A 20,459-nucleotide genomic window follows, 5' to 3' on the forward strand; every position below is an offset into this window, starting at 1 on the left:
AGGTACTTGACAAGCACCTGAGAATCTTACTTCTCAGTTAAAGGCCATATAAGGGCTTCATTCTTTTTTTCTGAAACACCTGCCACTCAAAGGCTGTCAGGTGAAGCAGATCAGTGACTCGTTTATTTCAGTCTGGTTTTAATGGTGTTGATTTGTTTGACAGGTCTCATTTAGATTCTTGATATTTCTTGTATTTGAGATACAAGAAATATCAAGTATTTTGTCCCTTTTAAATTATTTCTTATGAGCACATTGATATTTCACTAGAACATCAGCCATTGCCATTGTTATGATATATTTTGATGATTTCTCTTGCCAGAGCTGGCTTTATGTGCTGGGGCAGAAGAGATCCGATAGCTATGTTCTGCTGGAGCATTCTGTGAAGAAGGCAGTACATTTTGGGTTACCGGTAAGGCTCATCTTTCTGTGAGATTGTTTCCGTAAATGGTCGAGCCTTTGTCTCTTTTTCTGCCCACCTCTGTCATGAACCAGCAATAGATTTAGAATGGGTTTCAAAGTGTGGTTTTATTCTTGGCAGTTTCATGTGACTTTAATTATTAACCACTAAATTCTGTGTGGTAGGTTTCTCTCTGTTCCCTGTATTCTAATAACATCTGTGAAAGTTCCCTTTATCAATTCCATGAGAGATCTTTGTTTACTTATTGAGCAACATTAATTTAGCACATAGTCACTTAGAAAATTTTAGCAAAGGATTTTTTTTTTCTTTCTTTTTTTAGACAGAGTCTTGCTCTGTCGTCCAGGCTGGAGTGCAGTAGCATGATCTTGGCTCACTGCAGTCTCCACCTCCCTGGTTCAAGCAATTCTCTGCCTCAGCCTCCCGAATAGCTGGGATTACAGGCACCCACTACCACACCTGGCTAAATTTTTGTATTTTTAGTAGAGACAGGGTTTCATCATCTTGGCCAGGCTGGTCTTGAACTCCTGACCTCTTGATCCACCCATCTCAGCCTCCCAAAGTGCTGGGATTATAGGTGTGAGCCATGGTGCCTGGCCAGCAAAGGCTTATTTTTAAACCAGGGATTGGTGAACTTTATAGGCCTTGGGCCAAATCTGGCTTTCTGCCTATTTAGGGTCTTCAAACTGAGTGGATTTTACATTTTTAAGTGATGGGAGAAAAAAATCAACAACAGAGAAGAAATATGTGACAAAACCAAATGTGGCCTGAAAAAATCTAAATTATTTACTCTTTGGCCCTTTATAAACAGAACAAGTTTGCTGATCCTTGTTTTAAACAATAAACAAAGCCAGGAACCAGTAAACCTGACAGGCAGCTTTATCCTTTCTCATTTTGACTGACAGGGAAGGCCATGAATTGCAGTCCTCAATGACATACACAGAGGGGTATTGAAAAGGCATATCTGGCCGGGTGTGGTGGCTCACACCTGTAATCTCAGCACTTTGGGAGACCAAGACTGGTAGATCACCTGAGGTCAGGAGTTCGAGACCAGCCTGGCCAAGATGGTGAAACCCTGTCTCTACTAAAAATACAAAATAAGCTGGTGTGGTGGCACATGCCTGTGATCCCAGCTACTTAGGAGACTGAGGCAGGAGAATCACTTGAACCTGGGAGGTGGAGATTGCAGTGAGCTGAGATTGCGCCACTGTACTCCAGCCTGGGCAACAAGAGAAACTCCACTAAAAAAAAAAAAAAAGGCATATCTACACCCATGAAGCACAAGCTTGGAGAACCTTATTCTCTCTCAGAAACACCTACTGAAAACAAGACCATAGGAGTAGGACTGCTTAAACATTCTGTCTCATGAAGTTTGTGACAGACTTCAGTAAAATGGAAAGTAATTATGTATAATTTAATGTATACCTTGAAAATCTATAACTTGTCCATGTGATTCACTTAGATGTACAAAATTGATTATAATGACAAAAATGGCTCCTTGAAGTAAGTGTAGCCTTAACTACAATTTTTGCCATGAATTTAAGCTGGCATTTTTTAGTTGAGCTTTCATCCTTGAAGATGACACCAAAAGTTAATGACAAGATAATTCTGTTGCTCATGATAGGCATCCTTTTTTGATCTCCTATTACATATGTGCACAGCACTGTTTAACATCTATTATTTCATTGTAATCCTTACGATAATTCTTTATGATAGGTTTGATGCCCATTTTACAGATGAGGAAGCTGAGGCTTAGCTAAGAAGCTAAGTGACTGGCCCTAAGTCACACAGTAAGTAGCAGAGGCAGTGTTTAAGTCCAGGTCCATCTAATGCTAAAGCCCTGCTGGCTCTTTCCCGTGTACCCTCTGCCTCTCTCCCAGACCCAGTTTTTCAGGAACACATCTCGTATGGATCAGGGTTAAGGCCAGGTTATAGGTACTTTCCTTTTAAATAGTGCTGTCACTGTGCATGTGCTGAAATGTGAAATCCACCACATTTCTGAAGAGCAAAACAAATTCTGTCATGTAATCTCTATCTTGGGTCGTGGGTATATCTGTCCCCTTAGTACCTCGCCTCCCTGGGAATACAGTCCCTTGTTCAACAGAGAGCTTTTGCTGGGAAGACGGCAAACAAGCTGATGGATGCCCTAAAGGACTCTGACCTCCTGCACTGGAAACACAGCCTGTCAGAGCTCATCGATATCAGCATTGCACAGAAAACGGCCATATGGAGGCTGTATGGCCGCAGGTAGGTCTCCCAAGGCCTTGAGGGTGTGAATCCTTTAGAAAGAAGCAGGAGCTAGCAAACTGGTTCTGTGAAAGGCCATACACACAAGATTTCTCCCACTTGGGTAGAAGTTGTTCCTGCAGAGGATTAGACAAAACGTTTTAGACTATAAAACATTTTATATTTTGCACAAACTGAAAAGTTGTCTCCTGTGCATGTTCCTTCTTATTCCTCCCAACCACTCTGTGAGGTAGCAGGTGGGTACTCTCCATGCTGGGGGAGTAAACCGAGGTTCACACATCGGGTCTACCTGAGATCGCACACATAGTTAACAAGTGACAAAGGACTCAAACCCATGTCATCTGACTCCAAGCACCAGGCTCCTCTGCTTTGTGGCAGGAACCTTTCTTCCTGTTCATAGGAGGCATGATCCACAGTTGCTCTAGTTGAGGGTACCCTGAACCCCAAAGCTATCACGTAAAGGAAGTTGCTTTTCTGTTAACCCAGGTGTTTCCTGTAGAATATTTTCAGCCTCTTGCATACTTTCCCATTTAGCCACTTTTAGCCTGGAAGTAAACATTGTTGCCGGATTTTAATCCTGGAGTTCTGTTGCTGCCTCAACCCTCACTTAGACAGGCTGTTTCTAGGAATTCAGTAATGAAAGGAAGTGCCTTTTTTACCAGTCTTGTTTTTGTATTTCAGATAATTTTTTGGCACGGTGTGCTCTGAAACAGCTGCAGACACTGGCCACTGCTTACATTGCCAGAGCAGCCTGTGCCAGGATGGCATCGGGTCTGAATTTACCCGTGAAAACTAATTCACATACTGTGACTGCAGGGAACCTGGGGTGGGGGTGGGGGGTCTGGGAGCGCACACTCCCAGCTGTGCCCTAACCATGACGTGTCTCCTCGGGCTGCACATCCAGGATGCTCTTCTGCTTTTCTTATCCTGAGGGCAGGGTTGCTGGCACTGGGAGGCAGCTGCTCCCAAGAAAGCCAGAGCCTGCGAGGGGTTTGGCTTTATGCCTCCACTCAAGATAGCTGACGGGCATGGCCCAGGGGCAGCCAGGTCTGCTGCTGAAAGGAAATCCTGTTCCCTCTCCCCACCCAGCACCATGGCGCTGCAACAGGCCCAGATGTTGCTGAGCATGAACAGCCTGGAGGCGGTGAACGCGGGCGTGCAGCAGAACAACACGGAGTCCTTTGCTGTCGCACTCTGCCACCTCGCAGAGCTACATGCGGAGCAGGTAGGCAGGTGGCCAGACCCACATGCTTCTGGGGCAATGGAGGCTCTACATGTCTTTCCTCTAGTGCTTAAGAAAAGCACTGGACACGTCTTGGACAGATCTGCTCGATGCTGTGGCTGAAACAGTGAAATCCCACCAGTGGAAGTGGACCAAGCATGGAGTCTGCAAAGTTGATTGAATTTAGGGTCTTTTTTGGCATCAGTGCAGGGAATTCTAAGAGGTCAGCTAGTTTCACGTACTAAGGAAATAAAAAGGATTGTTTGACATTTAAGGTAGTAGAGGTTCGTGTGTTTTAGGAGAAAGGAGAGTATAATAGAAGCATAGCTAAAATCATAATATAATAACTAACATTTATTGCAAATTGGTTCTCTGCCAATCCCTGCGCCTCTTGTATGTGTACCATCTTACGGAATCCACTTCATGGGTCAGGTGTGTTGTTATCCCCATTTCACAGAACAAAAGACTGAGGTCCTGGGAGCTAAATTTGTACTTAACACCTGTAAATGTCAGAGGTGGGTCTCCAACCCAAACCTGGTTGACTCCAAAGAAGGACAGTGGGAATGGGGCATAATCTTGATGACTTGCACCCCAAGTAATTTTACGAGATTCTCGTTATAAAGGATCAATTAAAGTATCGCTTATGCTACTGTAGGCTTTATCTTCCCCTTGTTCAAAATATTTTCTTTCATGGGAACGAGTAAGGGAAAGCTATTTTATCTAAAGCCTTCTCTCTCACTAAACACTGCTGTGACAATCCAGACGTTTCCTTGATATTTTTCTCTTCCTCTTTGTGATACCTGTTACTGTTAGATTGCATCATAACACTCAACATTCCCTAACTGCAGCCTAAAGATTTTTGGGTGGTTTCCACCCTTTCAGAAGTCTACAGATACTTCCCTGTAGCAAACATGTTAGCATTTGACATGGCTGTGTACACTGAGGGGTGGATGGGCCCTGACTGATGGGTTCCACGGCGCCTTTGCCTCTGCTTTCTTTCCGTGCCTGGGAAGCACCACCCATGTTTTCTGAGGTTGAAAGGGCTTGCTGGTTGCCTTCCCCTGGGAATGTTGCAGGTCTGTCTCTTGCTTGTTTCTTCCTGTTCGTGACACTGGCACCCCCTTAACATCACTTCTCTTCCTTTCCTGGTGCCATGTATAAGAGGAGCATTTGGTAATGAATGAGTCACTGAACATATTGAGGTATTTAGCTTTTTTGAGACAGAGTCTCGCTCTGTTGCCTAGGCTGGAATGTAGTGGCACGATCTCACTGCATCCTCCCTAGAATCGCTGGGGTTCAAGCGATTCTTGTTTCTCCGCCTCCCAAGTAGCTGGGACTACAGGCATACACCACCATACCCAGCGAATTTTTATGTTTTTAGTAGAGATGGGGTTTCACCATGTTACCCAGGCTGGTCTAAAACTCTTGGCCTGAAGGGATATGCCTGCCTCAGCCTCCCAAAGTGCTAGGATTATAGGTATGAGTCACCACACCCAGCGAAATTGTTATTTTTCTTCCAAAGTGCTAGGATTACAGGTGTGAGCCACTGCACCAGGCAAAATTATTATTTTTTTCACTATTAGAATGGAAAACTACTTTACAAAAAACCTTAGCCTTGGTTCAGTTCTTTTTTATTTTATTAATTTATATTTTTAAAAAAATTTTTTTGAGAGGGAGTCTCACTTTGTCACCCAGGCCGGAGTACAATGGCATGATCTCGGCTCACTGCAACCTCCACCTCCTGGGTTCAAGTGATTCTTCTACCTCAGCCTCCCAAAGTAGCTGGGATTACAGGCATATGCTACCACGCCCAGCTAATTTTCGTATTTTTAGTAGAGATGGGGTCTCACCATGTTGGCCAAGCTGATCTCAAACTCCTGACCTCAAATGATCCACCCACTTCTGCCTCCCAAAGTGCGGGGATTACAGGCATCAGCTACCGTGCCTGGCCAATTTTTAATTTTTTTTTTGAAACAGGGTCTTGCTCTATCACCAGGGCTGGTGTGTAGTGGTGCAGTCACAGCCAACTGCAGCCTCAATCTTCTGGGCTCAAGGGATCCTCCCACCTCAGCCCCCTCAGTAGCTGAAACTAATGGAGCATGCCACCACATGGCTAATTAAAGTATCTTTTTGTAGAGATGGAATCTTACTATGTTGCCCAGGCTAGTCTCAAACTTCTGGGCTCAAGCAGTCCTCCCACTTCAGCTTCACAAAGTGTTGGGATTACCACACTCAGCCTATTTTTTATTTTTTTACGAGGTGGAGTCTCGCTGTTGCCCAGGCTAGAGTGCAGTGGCACGATCATGGCTCACTGCAGTCTTGAACTCCACCTTATCCTGCCCAGTAGCTGGGACTGCAGGTGCACACCACCTGACCCAGCTAATTATTTTAATTCTTGTTTCTTATAGTTGGAATCTTCTATTTTGTGTTGCCTGGGGTGATCTTGAACTCCTGGCCTCAAGTGATCCTCCTGCTTTGGCCTCCCAAAGTGTTGGAATTACAGGTGTGAGTTACAGTGCCTGGTGGCTAAATTCTTTGGCCTTGTAACTTTATCCAAGGCCATTTGTTAGAATTTTGTGTTTTTTTGTGGGAGTAAGAACCTAAAAAGTAACCATGCTCTTTGGGTCTGTTTGAATAATGCCATCTTCATCTCCCTTTCACCTCTGGGCTTATGTGAAAAACCTGCTGACCCGATCATTGTTTGGCTCCAACAGCCAGGGTGTGTTAGGAAGCTTTTTAGTACACAACTAGAAGGTAGGTGCCTTTTTAAGTCCATCCTTTATCCCTTTATTTTTTTTATTATTTATTATTTTAATTTTTTTCTGCCCTGGTTCTTGCTGACTTTACCCCTTTCTTTAACTTGCCTTAGATCTTTCTAGTTTTAGAACATCAGTTGTGTGGATGTACTTTCTGGGCTGATGACTGTCACATTTTTTAGTTAGACAAGTTAGACTCACACCTGTGAAATTAAGTTTGGCCACCTGCGGAGAAGGCAGCTTTATCATGAGTCTCCAGTTACTCTTTTATTTCTCTTGTATCTGCTTCTGAAACTTTCCTCCAAGTAAACTGGATGCTGCACTTTGTTTTGTGGTATGGGAGTGATTGGGGTTTCAGTGAGCCTATAAATGAGTTATGGGGCTCAGAATGGCTTTCCTCTTACAATCCAGAGGAGGTGAGTGAATTGTTTTCCTAAGATAACCATTCTCCTTTGCTCTTTCTTTGTAATTCTGGCTCATCTTATATCATTCTTCTCTCAGCCTCAGGAATTGTAGGTCACAATGGGAATGTTTTTGGGGGACACTGCAGGATCTATATCCCCATGTCCAACTCCCTGTGACAGTCATGAAAATAATTGGTGACACTGGTCAGTTAAAACCATAGGAATGATGACCTTTTATTGTAATTCAATGTAATTTCTGCATATTCACTTCAAATAAAAGTTGACTTGTGGCCTAGCTGAGCTTCTAGGTAGACAAAAAGTACATTTCCTTATGAAATGATTGGGACAAATTGAAAAGATTTCAGGATCAATAAGATAAGCCTCCCGGCTGGGCACTGTTTCTCTTTATACCTGTAATTCCAGCACTTTGGGAGGCTGAACCAGGTGGATTGATTGAGCCTCATGAGTTTGAGACCAGCATATGCAACATGGCAAAACTCTGTCTTGACAAAACATACAAGAATTAGCTGGGTGTGGTGTGTTGTGGCACATGCCTGTAGTTCCAGCTACTAGGGAGGCTGAACTGGGAGGATTGCTGGAGCCTATGAGGCAGAAGTTGCAGTGAGCCGAGATTGCACCACTACACTCCAGCCTGGGCAGTAGAGCAAAACCTTTTCTCAAAAAAAAAAAAAAAGATAAACATCTCAACAATGTAAGAGTGTAAAAAAGTCATGGATGGGCTGAGTGCCACCAGTGACCCACAGTTGTAATCCCAGCACTTTGGGAGGCCGAGGCGGGCAGATCACAAGGTCGGGAGTTCAAGACCTGTCTGGCCCACACAATGAAACTCCCGTCTTTACTAAAAATACAAAAATTAGCTGGGCATGGTGGTATATGCCTGTAATCCCAGCTACTCGGGAGGCTGAGGCAGGAGAACTGCTTGAACCGTGGAGGCAGAGGTTGCAGTGAGCCGAGGTCGCGCCACTGCACTCCAGCCTGGGCGACAGAGCTAGACTCTGTCTCAAAAAAAGAAACAGTCATGAATGTATATCCACAGAAAAAGCATGGCCCAAAAACATGAAAACATTTCAATCTAGTCATTGAAATTAAATTTAAAGTAGTTAAGGTACTACTTTCACAAATTAGGCAAAGATGCTTCAGCATTAGGGGAAGAAAAGGGTATAGAGTTCTGGTATGAAAGTATCTGGTACATTTCTAGAGGATAATTAAGTAATATATCCCAAAGAACTTAAAAGTGGCCTGTCATTTCTACTTCTAAGGTTGTTTTTGTATTTCGTTTGTTTGTTTTGAGATGGAGCTCGCTCTGTGGCCCAGGCTGGAGTGCAGTGGCATGATCTTGGCTCACTGCAACCTCTGCCTCCTGGGTTCAAGCAATTCTCCTGCCTTGGCCTACTGAGTAGCTGGGATTACAGACGCATGCCACCCTGTCCGACTAATTTTTTTTGTATTTTTAGTAGAGATGAGGTTTCACCATGTTGGCCAGGCTGGTCTCAAACTCCTGGCCTCAGGTGATCTGCCTTCCTTGGCCTCTTGAAGTGCCGGGATTACAGGTATGAGCCACGGCGCCTGGCCTGCTTCTAAGGTTTTATGCTAAGGAAATAATTGGACAAGTGTGCAAAGCTCTATGCACTAAGATATTCATTATAGTATTTTTTAAATAGAAAATATTAGAAATAACCAAAATAGAGAGCGATCCAAGATGGCTGATGATTAGCAGCTCGGGCACGTACCTCCCAGTGAAAGCGCAAAGAACGAGAGGATGCCACACTTTCAGACGAATATTAGTTACTCACGGACCAGGAGATTCCCAGTGGAGGAGCCCCACGGGTCACCAGGGCGACTCTTGTGGCCGGCGTGGCAGTTTTGCTGGTGCCTTAGCACAGCAGTTCTAGGTGCAGAGTCCGGAGATTCCCGGGCAGAAAAGCACCATCAATCTTAACACCGCTGTTTTGGCCGGCTCAGTGGATTGCTCAGATTTCGGCGTAGGGAATCAACAAGTTGGACGTCAGAGACCCAGTTAGAAAGTCGGTAATTATAAAGACGACAGACGGACAAATATATAATGAAGGGAAGAAACCAGCGTAAAAAGGTAGAGAATACTCAAAATCAGAATGCCTCTCCCTCTACAGGGGATTGTAATTCCTCATCAGTAACGGAACAAGGCTTAATAGATTACACATGTGTTCCAATAACAGAAGCAGGTTTCAAAACGTGGGTGATAAGAAACTTCTGTGAATTAAAAGAACTTGTTCTAACCCAATGTAAAGAAACTAAGAACCTTGAAAAAAGGTTTGACGAAATGTTAACGAGAATGGACAATTTAGAGAAGAATATAAGTGAATTGATGGAGCTGAAAAACACAACACGAGAACTTCGCGAAGCATGCACAAGTTTAAACAGTCGAATTGATCAAGCAGAAGGAAGGATATCAGAAGTCGAGGACCAGCTCAGTGAAATGAAACGAGAAGACAAGAATGCAGAAAAAAGGATGAAAAGGAATGAGCAAAGTCTCCAGGAAATATGGGACTATGTGAAAAGACCTAATTTACGTTTGATAGGTGTACCTGAATGTGACGAAGAGAATGAATCCAAGTTGGAAAATACTCTTCAGGATATCATTCAGGAAATCTTTCCCAACCTGGCAAGGCAGGGTAATATTCAACTCCAGGTAATACAGAGAACACCACAAAGATATTCTTCAAGAAGACCAACCCCAAGGCACATAATTGCCAGATTTATTAGGGTTGAAATGAAGGAGAAAATACTAAGGGCAGCCAGAGAGAAAGGTCAGGTTACCCATAAAGGGAAACCTATCAGACTTACAGCAGATCTCTCAGCAGAAACCCTACAAGCCAGAAAAGAGTGGGGACCAATATTTAACATCCTTAAAGAAAAGAACTTTCAACCCAGAATTTCCTATCCAGCCAAACTAAGCTTTATGAGCGAAGGAAAAATTAAATCTTTTGCGAACAAACAAGTACTTAGAGAGTTCACCACCACCAGGCCTGCTTTACAAGAGCTTCTGAAAGAAGCACTATACATATAAAGGAACAACCAATATCAGCCTTTCCAAAAATATATCAAAAAGCAAAGAACTTTAACACAATAAAAAATTTACATAAACTAATGGGCAAAACAGCCAGCTAGCATCAAACGCCGGTATTAAACTTATATATATTTTAATTGGATAAAAAGCCAAAACCCATCGGTATGCTGCATCCGGGCCCATCTTACATGCAACAATACACAAAGACTCAGAGAGAAGGAGGAAGATTTACCAATCAAACAGAGAGTAAAAATAAACTAATAAACAAAAAGCAGGAGATGCAATTCTCGCCTCTGATAAAGTAGACTTTAAAGCAACAAAGATCAAAAGAGGCGAGGAATGACATTACATAATGGCAAAAGGATCAATGCAACAAGAAGAGCTAACGATTCTATAGATCAACGAGATAGAAAATTAACAAGGATATTCAGAACTTGAACTCAGACCTGGAACAAGTAAACTTAATAAACATTTATAGAACTCTCCACTTCAAATACACAAAACATACATTACCACCTCACACCTATTCCAAAGGTGACTATATAATTGGAAGTAAATCACTCCTCAGTAATCGCATAGCATTTCATAGGTTTAAATTAAATATTGGTTGGATGTTTGTTTGTTATCTTCTTCCCTTATTCCTTCCTGACTACATCATTAAGTATAATTATCAGTATAAAAGAGGTTTTCAATACCCATTACTAAATTGCATTCTAGCCTGGGCAAGAAAGCAACATTCCCATTCTCTCTCCCTCTTTCTTTTCTTTCTCCCTCCTCCCCATTCTCTCTCTCTTTCTCTTCCTTTTTCCTCCTTCCTATTCTCTCTCTCTCTTTCTCTTAAAAAAAAAAAAAAAAAAAAAAAAAAAGAAAGAACCAAAATATCAAAAACTAGGAGATTATTTTCATGTACCATAACTGATTTACCTGATAAATACTATGATGATGTCGATTTGTATTTATTGACATTGAAAGATTTATTCACTCAACAAATATTCATTGGGTGCCTACCATGGAGTAAACAGTATTATAAGTAATTTATAAAAATACATGTAAGTCAGGCACGGTGGCTCACACCTGTAATCCCAGCCCTTTGGGAGGCTGAGGCGGGCAGATCACCTGAGTTCGAGACCAGACTGGGAAACGTGGTGAAACCCTATCTCTACTAAAAGTACAAAAATTAGCTGGACGTGGTGGCATGAGCCTGTGATCCCAGCTACTTGGGAGGCTGAGGCAGGAGAATCGCTTTAATCTGGGAGGCAGAGGTTGCAGTGAGCTGAGATTTTACCACTGCACTCCAGCCTGGGCAACAGAGTGAGAGTCTGTCTCAAAATATATATATGTATATATGTATATATACGTATGCACACGCACGCACACACACACACACTTATTTTTGGAATATGTATATATTTTTAATTTATATGCATAAAAGGAATATAGAAGGAGATATACCACAACATTAACTGTGATTATCTTTTCTAGGATTAAAAGTAATTTGTCAGCTGGGCACAATGGCTCAGGCCTGTAATCCCAGCACTTTGAGAGGCCTAGATGAGTGGATTGCTTGAGGCTAGGAGTTTGAGACCAGCCTGGCCAACATGGTGAAACCCCACCTCTACTAAAAATACAAAAATTAGCTGGGCATGGTGACATGCACCTGTAATTCTAGCTACTTGGGAGGTGGGGGCTGAGGCATTAGAATTGCTTGAACCCAGGAGGAGAAGGTTACAGTGAGCCAAGATCACGCCACTGCACTCCAGCCTGGGTGACAGAGCAAGACTGTCTATAGTCCTAGCTACTTTGGAGGCTGAGATGGGAGAATTGATTGAGCCCAGGAAGTTGAGTCTGCAGTGAGCTGAGATCAAGCCGTTGCACTCCAGCCTAGGAAACAGAGCAAGACCCTGTCTCAGATAAAAAAAAAAAAAAGAAAAAAGTAGTTCATCTGTTCTTGTGTACGTGTTTCGTAAGTGTTTTTCTAGAATGGATATGTCTTATGTGTGTAATTAAAAAAAAAAAATGTATTAGAGTGTTTAAAAAATGGCCCTTAGAAATTTGAGTCTCTGACCAGTATCTCTCAGGTTTGCTGCATCAAGAACAGGTGCATCTGTCACGATCTGTGCATGATACAGCAAGTGTGACTTCAACACAGGTTATGCTGATCAAATTGCATCTTTCTATTTTAGGGATGTTTTGCTGCAGCTTCTGAAGTGTTAAAGCACTTGAAGGAACGATTTCCACCTAATAGTCAGCATGCCCAGGTAATCTGCCTTGTGCATGGCATTAGATTTATTTACGATAAGAATAGTTTTTATTATAATATAAAGTGGGATATAATCTCCCCTCAGAAAAATAATACTGAGCTAAAAAGGGGCTTGTCAAAGGATGCTTACAAGTATGATATTATTTATACAAAGCTTAAAAACACAGGCTCATACTCTATGTTGTTTAAAGACAAGTGTATATGTGGTAAACGTGTAATGTTATAAAAGTATAAAAAACATGAATGAGAATGATAAATACCAAATTGAGTGCCTATTTTGAAAAAAGAGAAAGGGAAGTAGAATTTGCACAGGACTTCATTAGTATCTAATAGTATATGAAGCAGATAAAGCAAAATGTGAGTTGACAAAGTTGATGGTTGGCACACATCTGTTTGCTATTGTATTTTGTGTGTATGTGCATATTCTCACATACTTGAGATATTTAAAACATTTTTAAAATACCCCCAAAAAAGAATGTGTGTGAATTATTGTAAGGATATTTGTTAAGCAATCCAAAATACTTTTCTATACTCATTGAATAAGGTGAACATTTGCCAGTTTGTACTTAATTGTGTTTTTTTTTTCTTATTAGTTATGGATGCTGTGTGATCAAAAAATACAGTTTGACAGAGCAATGAATGATGGCAAATATCATTTGGCTGATTCACTTGTTACAGGAATCACAGCTCTCAATGGCATAGAGGGTGTTTATAGGTAAAAAACCTTGAAAACTCTAACCCCAGAATAAAATAATTGTTAAATGGTTTTGTTTTTGTTTTATATGTGCATTAACTTATTTATTTTAGCTTAGAAAAAAAACTTTTTTTCCTATTTATTACTGAGAATAAGAAAATACAGATAAGCAGCAGGGCGTGGTGGCTCACACCTGTAATCCCAGCACTTTGGGAGGCTGAGGCGGGCAGATCACTTGAGGTCAGGGATTCAAGACCAGCCTGGCCAACATGGTGAAGCCTCATCTCTACTAAAAATACAAAAAATTAGCCAGGCGTGGTGGCAGGCGCCTGTAATCCCAGCTACTCAGGAGGCTGAGGCAGGAGAATCGCTTGAATTCATGAGGCGGAGGTTGCAGTGAGCCGAGATCATGCCACTGCACTCCAGCCTGGGCAACAGAGTGAGATTCTGTCTCCAAAAAAAAGAAAATATAGATAAACAAAATGAAGAAAATAAGTATTTCCCAGAGATAATCATTAACATGCTGTTATCGATAATTCCAGGATTTTTCCTGCATGCATATGTGAGTGTGTGTATACACATGCTGTCATACGTGCTCTTACACACACATTCATACACACATACACTTTTTTCTTTCAACAAAAATTAAATCAGGCTGTTTCTCCCTTTGAAAGGTTTATAGTCTAATTGAATAAATAGCGATTCTTACCCCCAAAGTGACTAGTTAAAACACTTGTGTTCATTTTGATCCTGTTTCAGGAAAGCGGTTGTATTACAAGCTCAGAACCAAATGTCAGAGGCACATAAACTTTTACAAAAATTGTTGGTTTATTGTCAGAAACTGAAGAACACAGAAATGGTGATCAGGTAAGGGGTCTCTTGTGCATCTCACGGAGATGTGGTGGTGGATATTCTCATCCTTTGTTTTCCTCTTTCCGGTCAGTGTCCTGCTGTCCGTGGCAGAGCTGTACTGGCGATCTTCCTCCCCTACCATCGCGCTGCCTATGCTTCTGCAGGCTCTGGCCCTCTCCAAGGAGTACCGGTTACAGTACTTGGCCTCTGAAACGGTGCTGAACTTGGCTTTTGCGCAGGTAAGCCCATCTCTGTTTTTATAGCACATATTTGTGCTCGAGCTGGTGAGTCTCTGACTATTTTTGAGTATTGAAAGGGTAATAAGGAGTTTTCATTTGTTCATATTGAAGTCTGGAAAGGTAGTCTTCATGTACAAGCCCTCCAAGGAAGCCTGTGGAGGTGTGAACCTGCTGACAAGCTGACACCTTCCAGTGGCAGTGGCTTTCCTCAGCTGTGTATTCAGTAAGGAGGACTTGCCTCTTCAGTGAGGACACCTGCATCATATTAATGATTAGCTGACACAGAGTGATGCTTGATTTAGCAACAAGGGGATGTGAATAAAGAAGTGAGGAACACAGATGTTCATTGAAAGCTTTTGGAAATCAAATTGTATTTTATGTTTGTTTTCTTTCATCCCCAGTAAAAGCTACGAAGGAACTGACTCTTCATTTTCATTTATATTCCCTGGTACCTTATAGGACCTACACATAGAAGGCTTTCAATAAATATTAATCAATGATGAGTGAAGGTTAAACTCACTGGAAGACTTTATTAATTAAAGTGGAGGTTCTCCAAACTGGCTGTTCTTTAGAATTATTGTGGAGATTTAAAAAATATCTTTATGCCTGAGGACTTGCCTCAGACCTGTGGAGTCAGAATCTCTAGGGGTGGAGCTAAGGAATCTGTTCCTTACCACCTTCCTCAGTCATTCTTTTTTTTTTTATTCAGATAAAATGTACATGGCTGGGTGTGGTGGCTCACACTGTAATCCCAGCATTTTGGGAGGCTGAGGCAGGCAGATCACTAGGTTAGGAGTTGGAAACCAGCCTGGCCAGCATGGTGAAACCCCATCTGTACTAAAAATAGAAAAATTAGTCGGGCATGGTGATGCATGCCTGTAATCTCAGCTACTCGGGAGGCTGAGGCAGGAGAATTGCTTGACCCCAGGAGGCAGAGGTTGCAGTGAGCTGGGATCATGCCACTGCACTCCAGCTTGGCAACAGAGCAAGACTCTGTCTCAAAAAAAATAAAAAGGGTACATAACACGAGATATGTACCATTTTGACCATTTTAAAGTATACAATTCAGTGATTTTGAGAATATTGACAGTGTTATGCAACCATTACTGCTGTCTAATTTCAGAATATTTTCATGACACAGAAAAGGAAAGTGTACCCATTAAGCAGTCATTCCCCAATCCTCCCTTCCCCCAGCCTCTGGTAACTTCTAATGCTTTCTGTCTCTGTGAGTTTGCCTATTCTGGACAGTTCACATAGTTGGAATCATATAACATGTGGCCTTTTTTGACTGGCTTCTTTTACTTAGCTTGATGTTTTCAGATTTTATCCATGGAATAGGTATCAGTGCTTCATCCTTTTTCATGGCTGAACAGTATTTCACTGTATGGATAGATCACATTTTGCTTATCCATTCATCAGCTGATGGACATTTGAATTGTTTCCACCTTTTGGCTATTATGAATAGCAGCTGTTAACATTTCTGTACAAGTTTTTGTTGGAATACCTGTTTTTATTTGTTGCCAGAATGGAATTGCTGAGTCATAATTTTGTGTTTAACTTCTTAAGGAATTATCACAGTGGCTGCACAATTTGTTTCAATGAGCAATGTATAAGGGTTCCAGTTTCCTTACAATCTTGCCAATTCTTGTTATTTTCCATTTGTTATTATTATATCCTTCCTAGTGGGTATGAAGTGGTGTCTCATTGTGGTTTTGATGTGCGTTTCTCTAATGACTAATGATGTTGAGTACCTTTTCATGTGCTTATTGGCCATTTGTAGATGTACTTTGGAGAAACGTCTATTCAGATCCTTTGCTTGTTTTTTAACTGAGTTGTCTTTTTGATGTTCACTTGTAAAAATTATCCATATAAATATACATATATATATTTTTTTAAGAAAAATAAAGGAAGAAAGAAAGAGAAAAAAAGAATGAAGAAGAGGAAGAAAAAGGAAGAGAAAGAGGGAGAGAGAGAACAGGAGTATTGCTTTATTGCCCAGGCTAGAATACAGTCTAAAAATGGGAATTGAAAACCTCTTTTATGCCAATAATTGTGCTTAACACTGGAGACAGGAAGGAATAAGGGAAGAAAATAACAAACAAGCAGCCAACCAATATTTCATTTAAACCTATGAAATACTATGCAATTACTGATGAGTGATTTACTTCCAATTATGTAGTCACTATTGAAATAGGTGTGATATGGTACTGATAAGAATGTGTGTTTTGTGTATTTGAAGTGGAGAGTTCTATAAATGTTTATTAAGTTTACTTGTTCCGGGTCTGAGTTCAAGTCCTGGATATCCTTGTTAATTTTCTGTCTCGTTGATCTGTCTAGTATTGACAATGTGATGTTACAGTCTCCCACTATTATTGTGTGGGATGCTAAGTCTCTTTATAAGTCATTAAGAACTTGTCTTATGTATCTGGGTGCTCCTGTATTGGGTACGTGTATATATAGGATCGTTAGTTCTTCTTGTTGCATTGATCCTTTTACCATTATGTAATGTCCTTCTTTGCCTCTTTTGATCTTTGTTGCTTTAAAGTCTATTTTATCAGAGGTGAGAATTGTAACTCCTGCTTTTTATTTATTTATTTATTTATTTATTTTTGCTCTCTGTTTGGTTGGTAAATCTTCCTCCGTCCCTTTGTTTTGAGTCTTTGTGTATCGTTGCATGTGAGATGGGTCTGGATACAGCTTACCGATGGGTTTTAGCTTTTTATCCAGTTAATAATATATATGAGTTTAATACTGCCATTTGATGCTAGCTGGATATATTTTTGGAAAGGCTGATACTGGTTGCTCCTTTATATGTATAGTGCTTCTTTCAGAAGCTCCTGCAAAGCAGGCCTGGTGATGGTGAAATCTCTAAGTACTTGCTTGTTTGCAAAAGATTTTATTTTTCCTTCGCTTGTGAAGCTCAGTTTGGCTGGATATGAAATTCTGGGTTGAAAGTTCTTTTCTTTAAGGATGTTGAATATTGGCCCCCACTCTTTTCTGGCTTGTAGGGTTTCTGCTGAGAGATCTGCTGTAAGTCTGATAGGCTTCCCTTTGTGGGTAACCTGACCTTTCTCTCTGTCTGCTCTAAGTATTTTCTCCTTCATTTCAACCCTAATGAATCTGACGATTATGTGCCTTGGGGATGGTCTTCTTGAGGAATATCTTTGTGGTGTTCTCTGTATTACCTGGAGTTGAATATTGTCCTGTCTTATTAGGTTGGGAAAGTTTTCCTGAATAATCTCCTGAAGAGTATTTTCCAACTTGGATTCATTCTCTTCGTCACATTCAGGTACACCTATCAAACGTAGATTAGGTCTTTTCACATAGTCCCATATTTCTTGGAGACTTTGCTCATTCTTTTTTATCCTTTTTTCTCTAATCTTGACTTCTCGTTTTATTTCGTTAAGTTGGTCTTCGACCTCTGATATCCTTTCTTCTGCTTGATCAATTCGACTGTTAAAACTTGTGCATACTTCACAAAGTTCTCGTGTTGTATTTTTCAGCTCCATTAATTCACCTATATTCCTTTCCAAATTGTCTATTCTTGTTAGCATTTCGTCAAACCTTTCTTTGAAGTTCTTCGTTTCTTTGCATTGGGTTAGAACAAGTTCTTTTAATTCACAGAAGTTTCTTCTCATCCACCTTCTGAAGCCTACTTCTGTTAATGGAACACACTTGTTCTCCATCAGGGCTTGTTCTGTTGCTGAAGAGGAATTGTGATCCCCTGTAGAGGGAGAGGCATTCTGATTTTGGGTATTCTCAGCATTTTTATGCTGGTTTCTTCTCATCATTGTAAATTTATCCACCTGTCATCTTTGTGATTTCCGACTTTCAAATTAGGTCTCTGAGTGGACGTCCAACTTTTTGATTCCCAGCGCCGAAATGTGAGCAACCCACTGCGCTGGCCAAAACAGCGGTGTTAAGATTGATGGTGCTTTTCTGCCTGGGAATCAGCCAAAAGGGGACCCAGTCCTGCTCACTCTGCACCAAGAGCTGCCGCGCCGAGGTGCTGGCAAAACCACCGGCTGGCCACAAGAGTCACGCTGGGAATCTCCTGGTCCATGAGCAACAAAAATTCGTCTGAAAGTGTGGCGTCCTCTGGTTCTCTGCACTTTCACTGGGAGCTACAATCGCAAGCTGCTAGTGATCAGCCATCTTGGATCTCTCTCCTATATTTTTTTTTCCTTCAAGATGGAGTCTTTCTTTGTCACCCAGGCTGGAGTGCAATGGCACCATCTTGGCTCACTGCAACCTCCGCCTCCTGGTTTCAAGCGATTCTCCTTCCTCAGCCTCCTGAGCAGCTGGGATTACAGGCGCCTGCCACCATGCCCAGCTACTTTTTTGTATTTTTAGTAGTGATGGGGTTTCACCACATTGGCCAGGCTGGTCTTGAACTCCTGACCTCATGATACACCCATCTTGGCCTTCTAGTGTGCTGGGATTAACAGGTGTGAGCCACCGCACCCAGCCGTTTTGGAGATTTTTTTTTATGATTTTGTATGTATAAGATCATGTCATCTGCAAATAGAGTTAGTTTTAGTTCATCCATTCCCACTTAGATCCCCTTTGTTTCTTTTTCTTGCTTAATTGCTTTGAGTAAAACTTCCAATACATGTTGAATAAATGTGGCAAGAGTGTGTGTCTTGGCTGGGCTTGGTGGCTCACACCTGTAATCCCAGCACTTTGAGAGGCCGAGGCATATCACTTAAGGCCAGGAGTTCAAGACCAGCCTGGCCAACATGGCAAAACCCTGTCTCTACTAAAAATACAAAAATTATCTGGGTATGGTGGTGCATGCCTGTAATCCTAGCTGCTAGGTAGGCTGAGGCATGAGAATCGCTTGAACCCAGGAGGCAGAGGTTGCAGTGAGCTGAAATTATGCCACTGCACTACAGCTTGGGCAACAGAGTGAGACTCCGTCTCAAAAAAAAGGAGGGTGTGTCCTTATTTTGTTCCTGTAAGGGGAAAGCTTTTAGTCTTTCATCATTAAGTATCATGCTAGCTATGGGTTTTTATAGAGGTTGAGGAAGTTCCCTCTATTCCTAGTTTATTTAGTTTTTTTTTTTTTTATGAAAAGGTATTGGATTTTTGTCAAAATTTTTTTTCTGCATTGATAAATTTTATGTGGGTTTTTGTTTGTTTTTGTTTTTGAGACAGAGTGTCACTATGTTGCCCAGGCTGGAGTGCAGTGATGCAATCTTGGCTGACTGCAACTTCTGCCTCCCAGGTTCAAGCAATTTTCCTGCCTCAGCCTCCCAAGTAGCTGGGATTACAGGCGTGTGCCACCACAGCTGGCTAATTTTTTATTTTACTAGAAGACAGGGTTTTGCCATGTTGGCCAGGCTGGTCTTGAACCCCTGGCCTCAAATGATCCACCCACCTCTGCCTCCCAAAGTGCTGGGATTACAGGCATGAGCCATGGTGCCCAGCCCAATTTTTTCTTTCATTTTATTCATATGTTATATTTGTGTATGGAACTACCTTGCATTCCTGGACTATATTTCACATGGTCATAGTGTATGATCCTTTTAACATGCTGTTGGATTTGGTTTGCAAGTATTTTATTGAGAACTTTTGCATCTGTATTCATAAAGGATGTTGATCTGTAGTTTTCTTGTGATATCTTTCTTTGGCTTTAGTATTAGGGTAATAGTGGCCCCACAAAATGAGTTAGAAAGTTTTCTCTCCTTTTTTTTTGGGAAGAATTTGAGAAAGATTGGTGTTAATTCTTTAAAAGCTTGACAAAAATTTACCAGTGAAACAATCTGGACCTGGGCTTTTCTTTGTTCGAAGTTTTTTTGGTTACTAATTCAGTCTTTTTAGTTGTTATAGGTCTATTCAGATTTCCTGTTTCTTCTTGAGTCAGTTTTAGTAGTTTGGTCTTTCTAGAAATTTGTTCATGTAGTTTATCTAATTTCTTGCATATAATTATTCATGGTATTCTTGTATCATCCATTTTACTTTTGTAAGGTTGTTAGTAAAGTCCCCACTGTCATCCCTGACTTCAGTCATTTGAGTCTTCTCTTTTTTTCTTGGTTAGTCTAACAATTTGTCAATTTTGTTGATCTCTTCAAAGAACCAACTTTTAGTTTCATTAATTCTGTTGTTCCCTTATTCTCCATTTTGTTTATCTCCACATTAATCCTTATTTTTTCCTTGGTTCTGTTAGTTAGCTTTAGGTCTAGTTTGCTTTTTGTTTTCTTTCCTTCCTTCCTCCTTCCCTCCCTCCCTTCCTTTTTCTCTCTTTTTCTTTTTTTTTTAGATGGAGTTTAGCTCTTGTCACCCAGGCTGGAGTGTAATGGT

General features: G+C 41.3%; 1 protein-coding gene across 3 annotated transcripts in view; it reads left to right on the forward strand.

Annotated features, from left to right (window-relative positions):
• The window catches only part of ANAPC5 (anaphase promoting complex subunit 5), a 47,293-nt gene that overhangs the window by 21,748 nt on the left and 5,086 nt on the right, over positions 1-20,459 (forward strand). The window contains exons 9-15 of one of the 3 annotated variants that reach the window (XM_012468934.2): positions 320-409; positions 2,481-2,662; positions 3,752-3,887; positions 12,295-12,369; positions 12,965-13,086; positions 13,825-13,932; positions 14,009-14,156. In XM_012468934.2, the coding sequence (XP_012324357.1) occupies positions 320-409; positions 2,481-2,662; positions 3,752-3,887; positions 12,295-12,369; positions 12,965-13,086; positions 13,825-13,932; positions 14,009-14,156 (861 nt within the window). The remainder of the gene's footprint in view (positions 1-319; positions 410-2,480; positions 2,663-3,751; positions 3,888-12,294; positions 12,370-12,964; positions 13,087-13,824; positions 13,933-14,008; positions 14,157-20,459) is intronic. The other 2 variants (XM_012468935.3, XM_012468936.2) reach the window with 2 other exon arrangements.

Source organism: Aotus nancymaae, unplaced genomic scaffold (assembly GCF_030222135.1).
Source record: "Aotus nancymaae isolate 86718 unplaced genomic scaffold, 86718_ANA_hifiasm-v0.15.2.pri h1tg000021l, whole genome shotgun sequence".
NCBI classification, from domain to species: Eukaryota; Metazoa; Chordata; class Mammalia; order Primates; family Aotidae; genus Aotus; species Aotus nancymaae.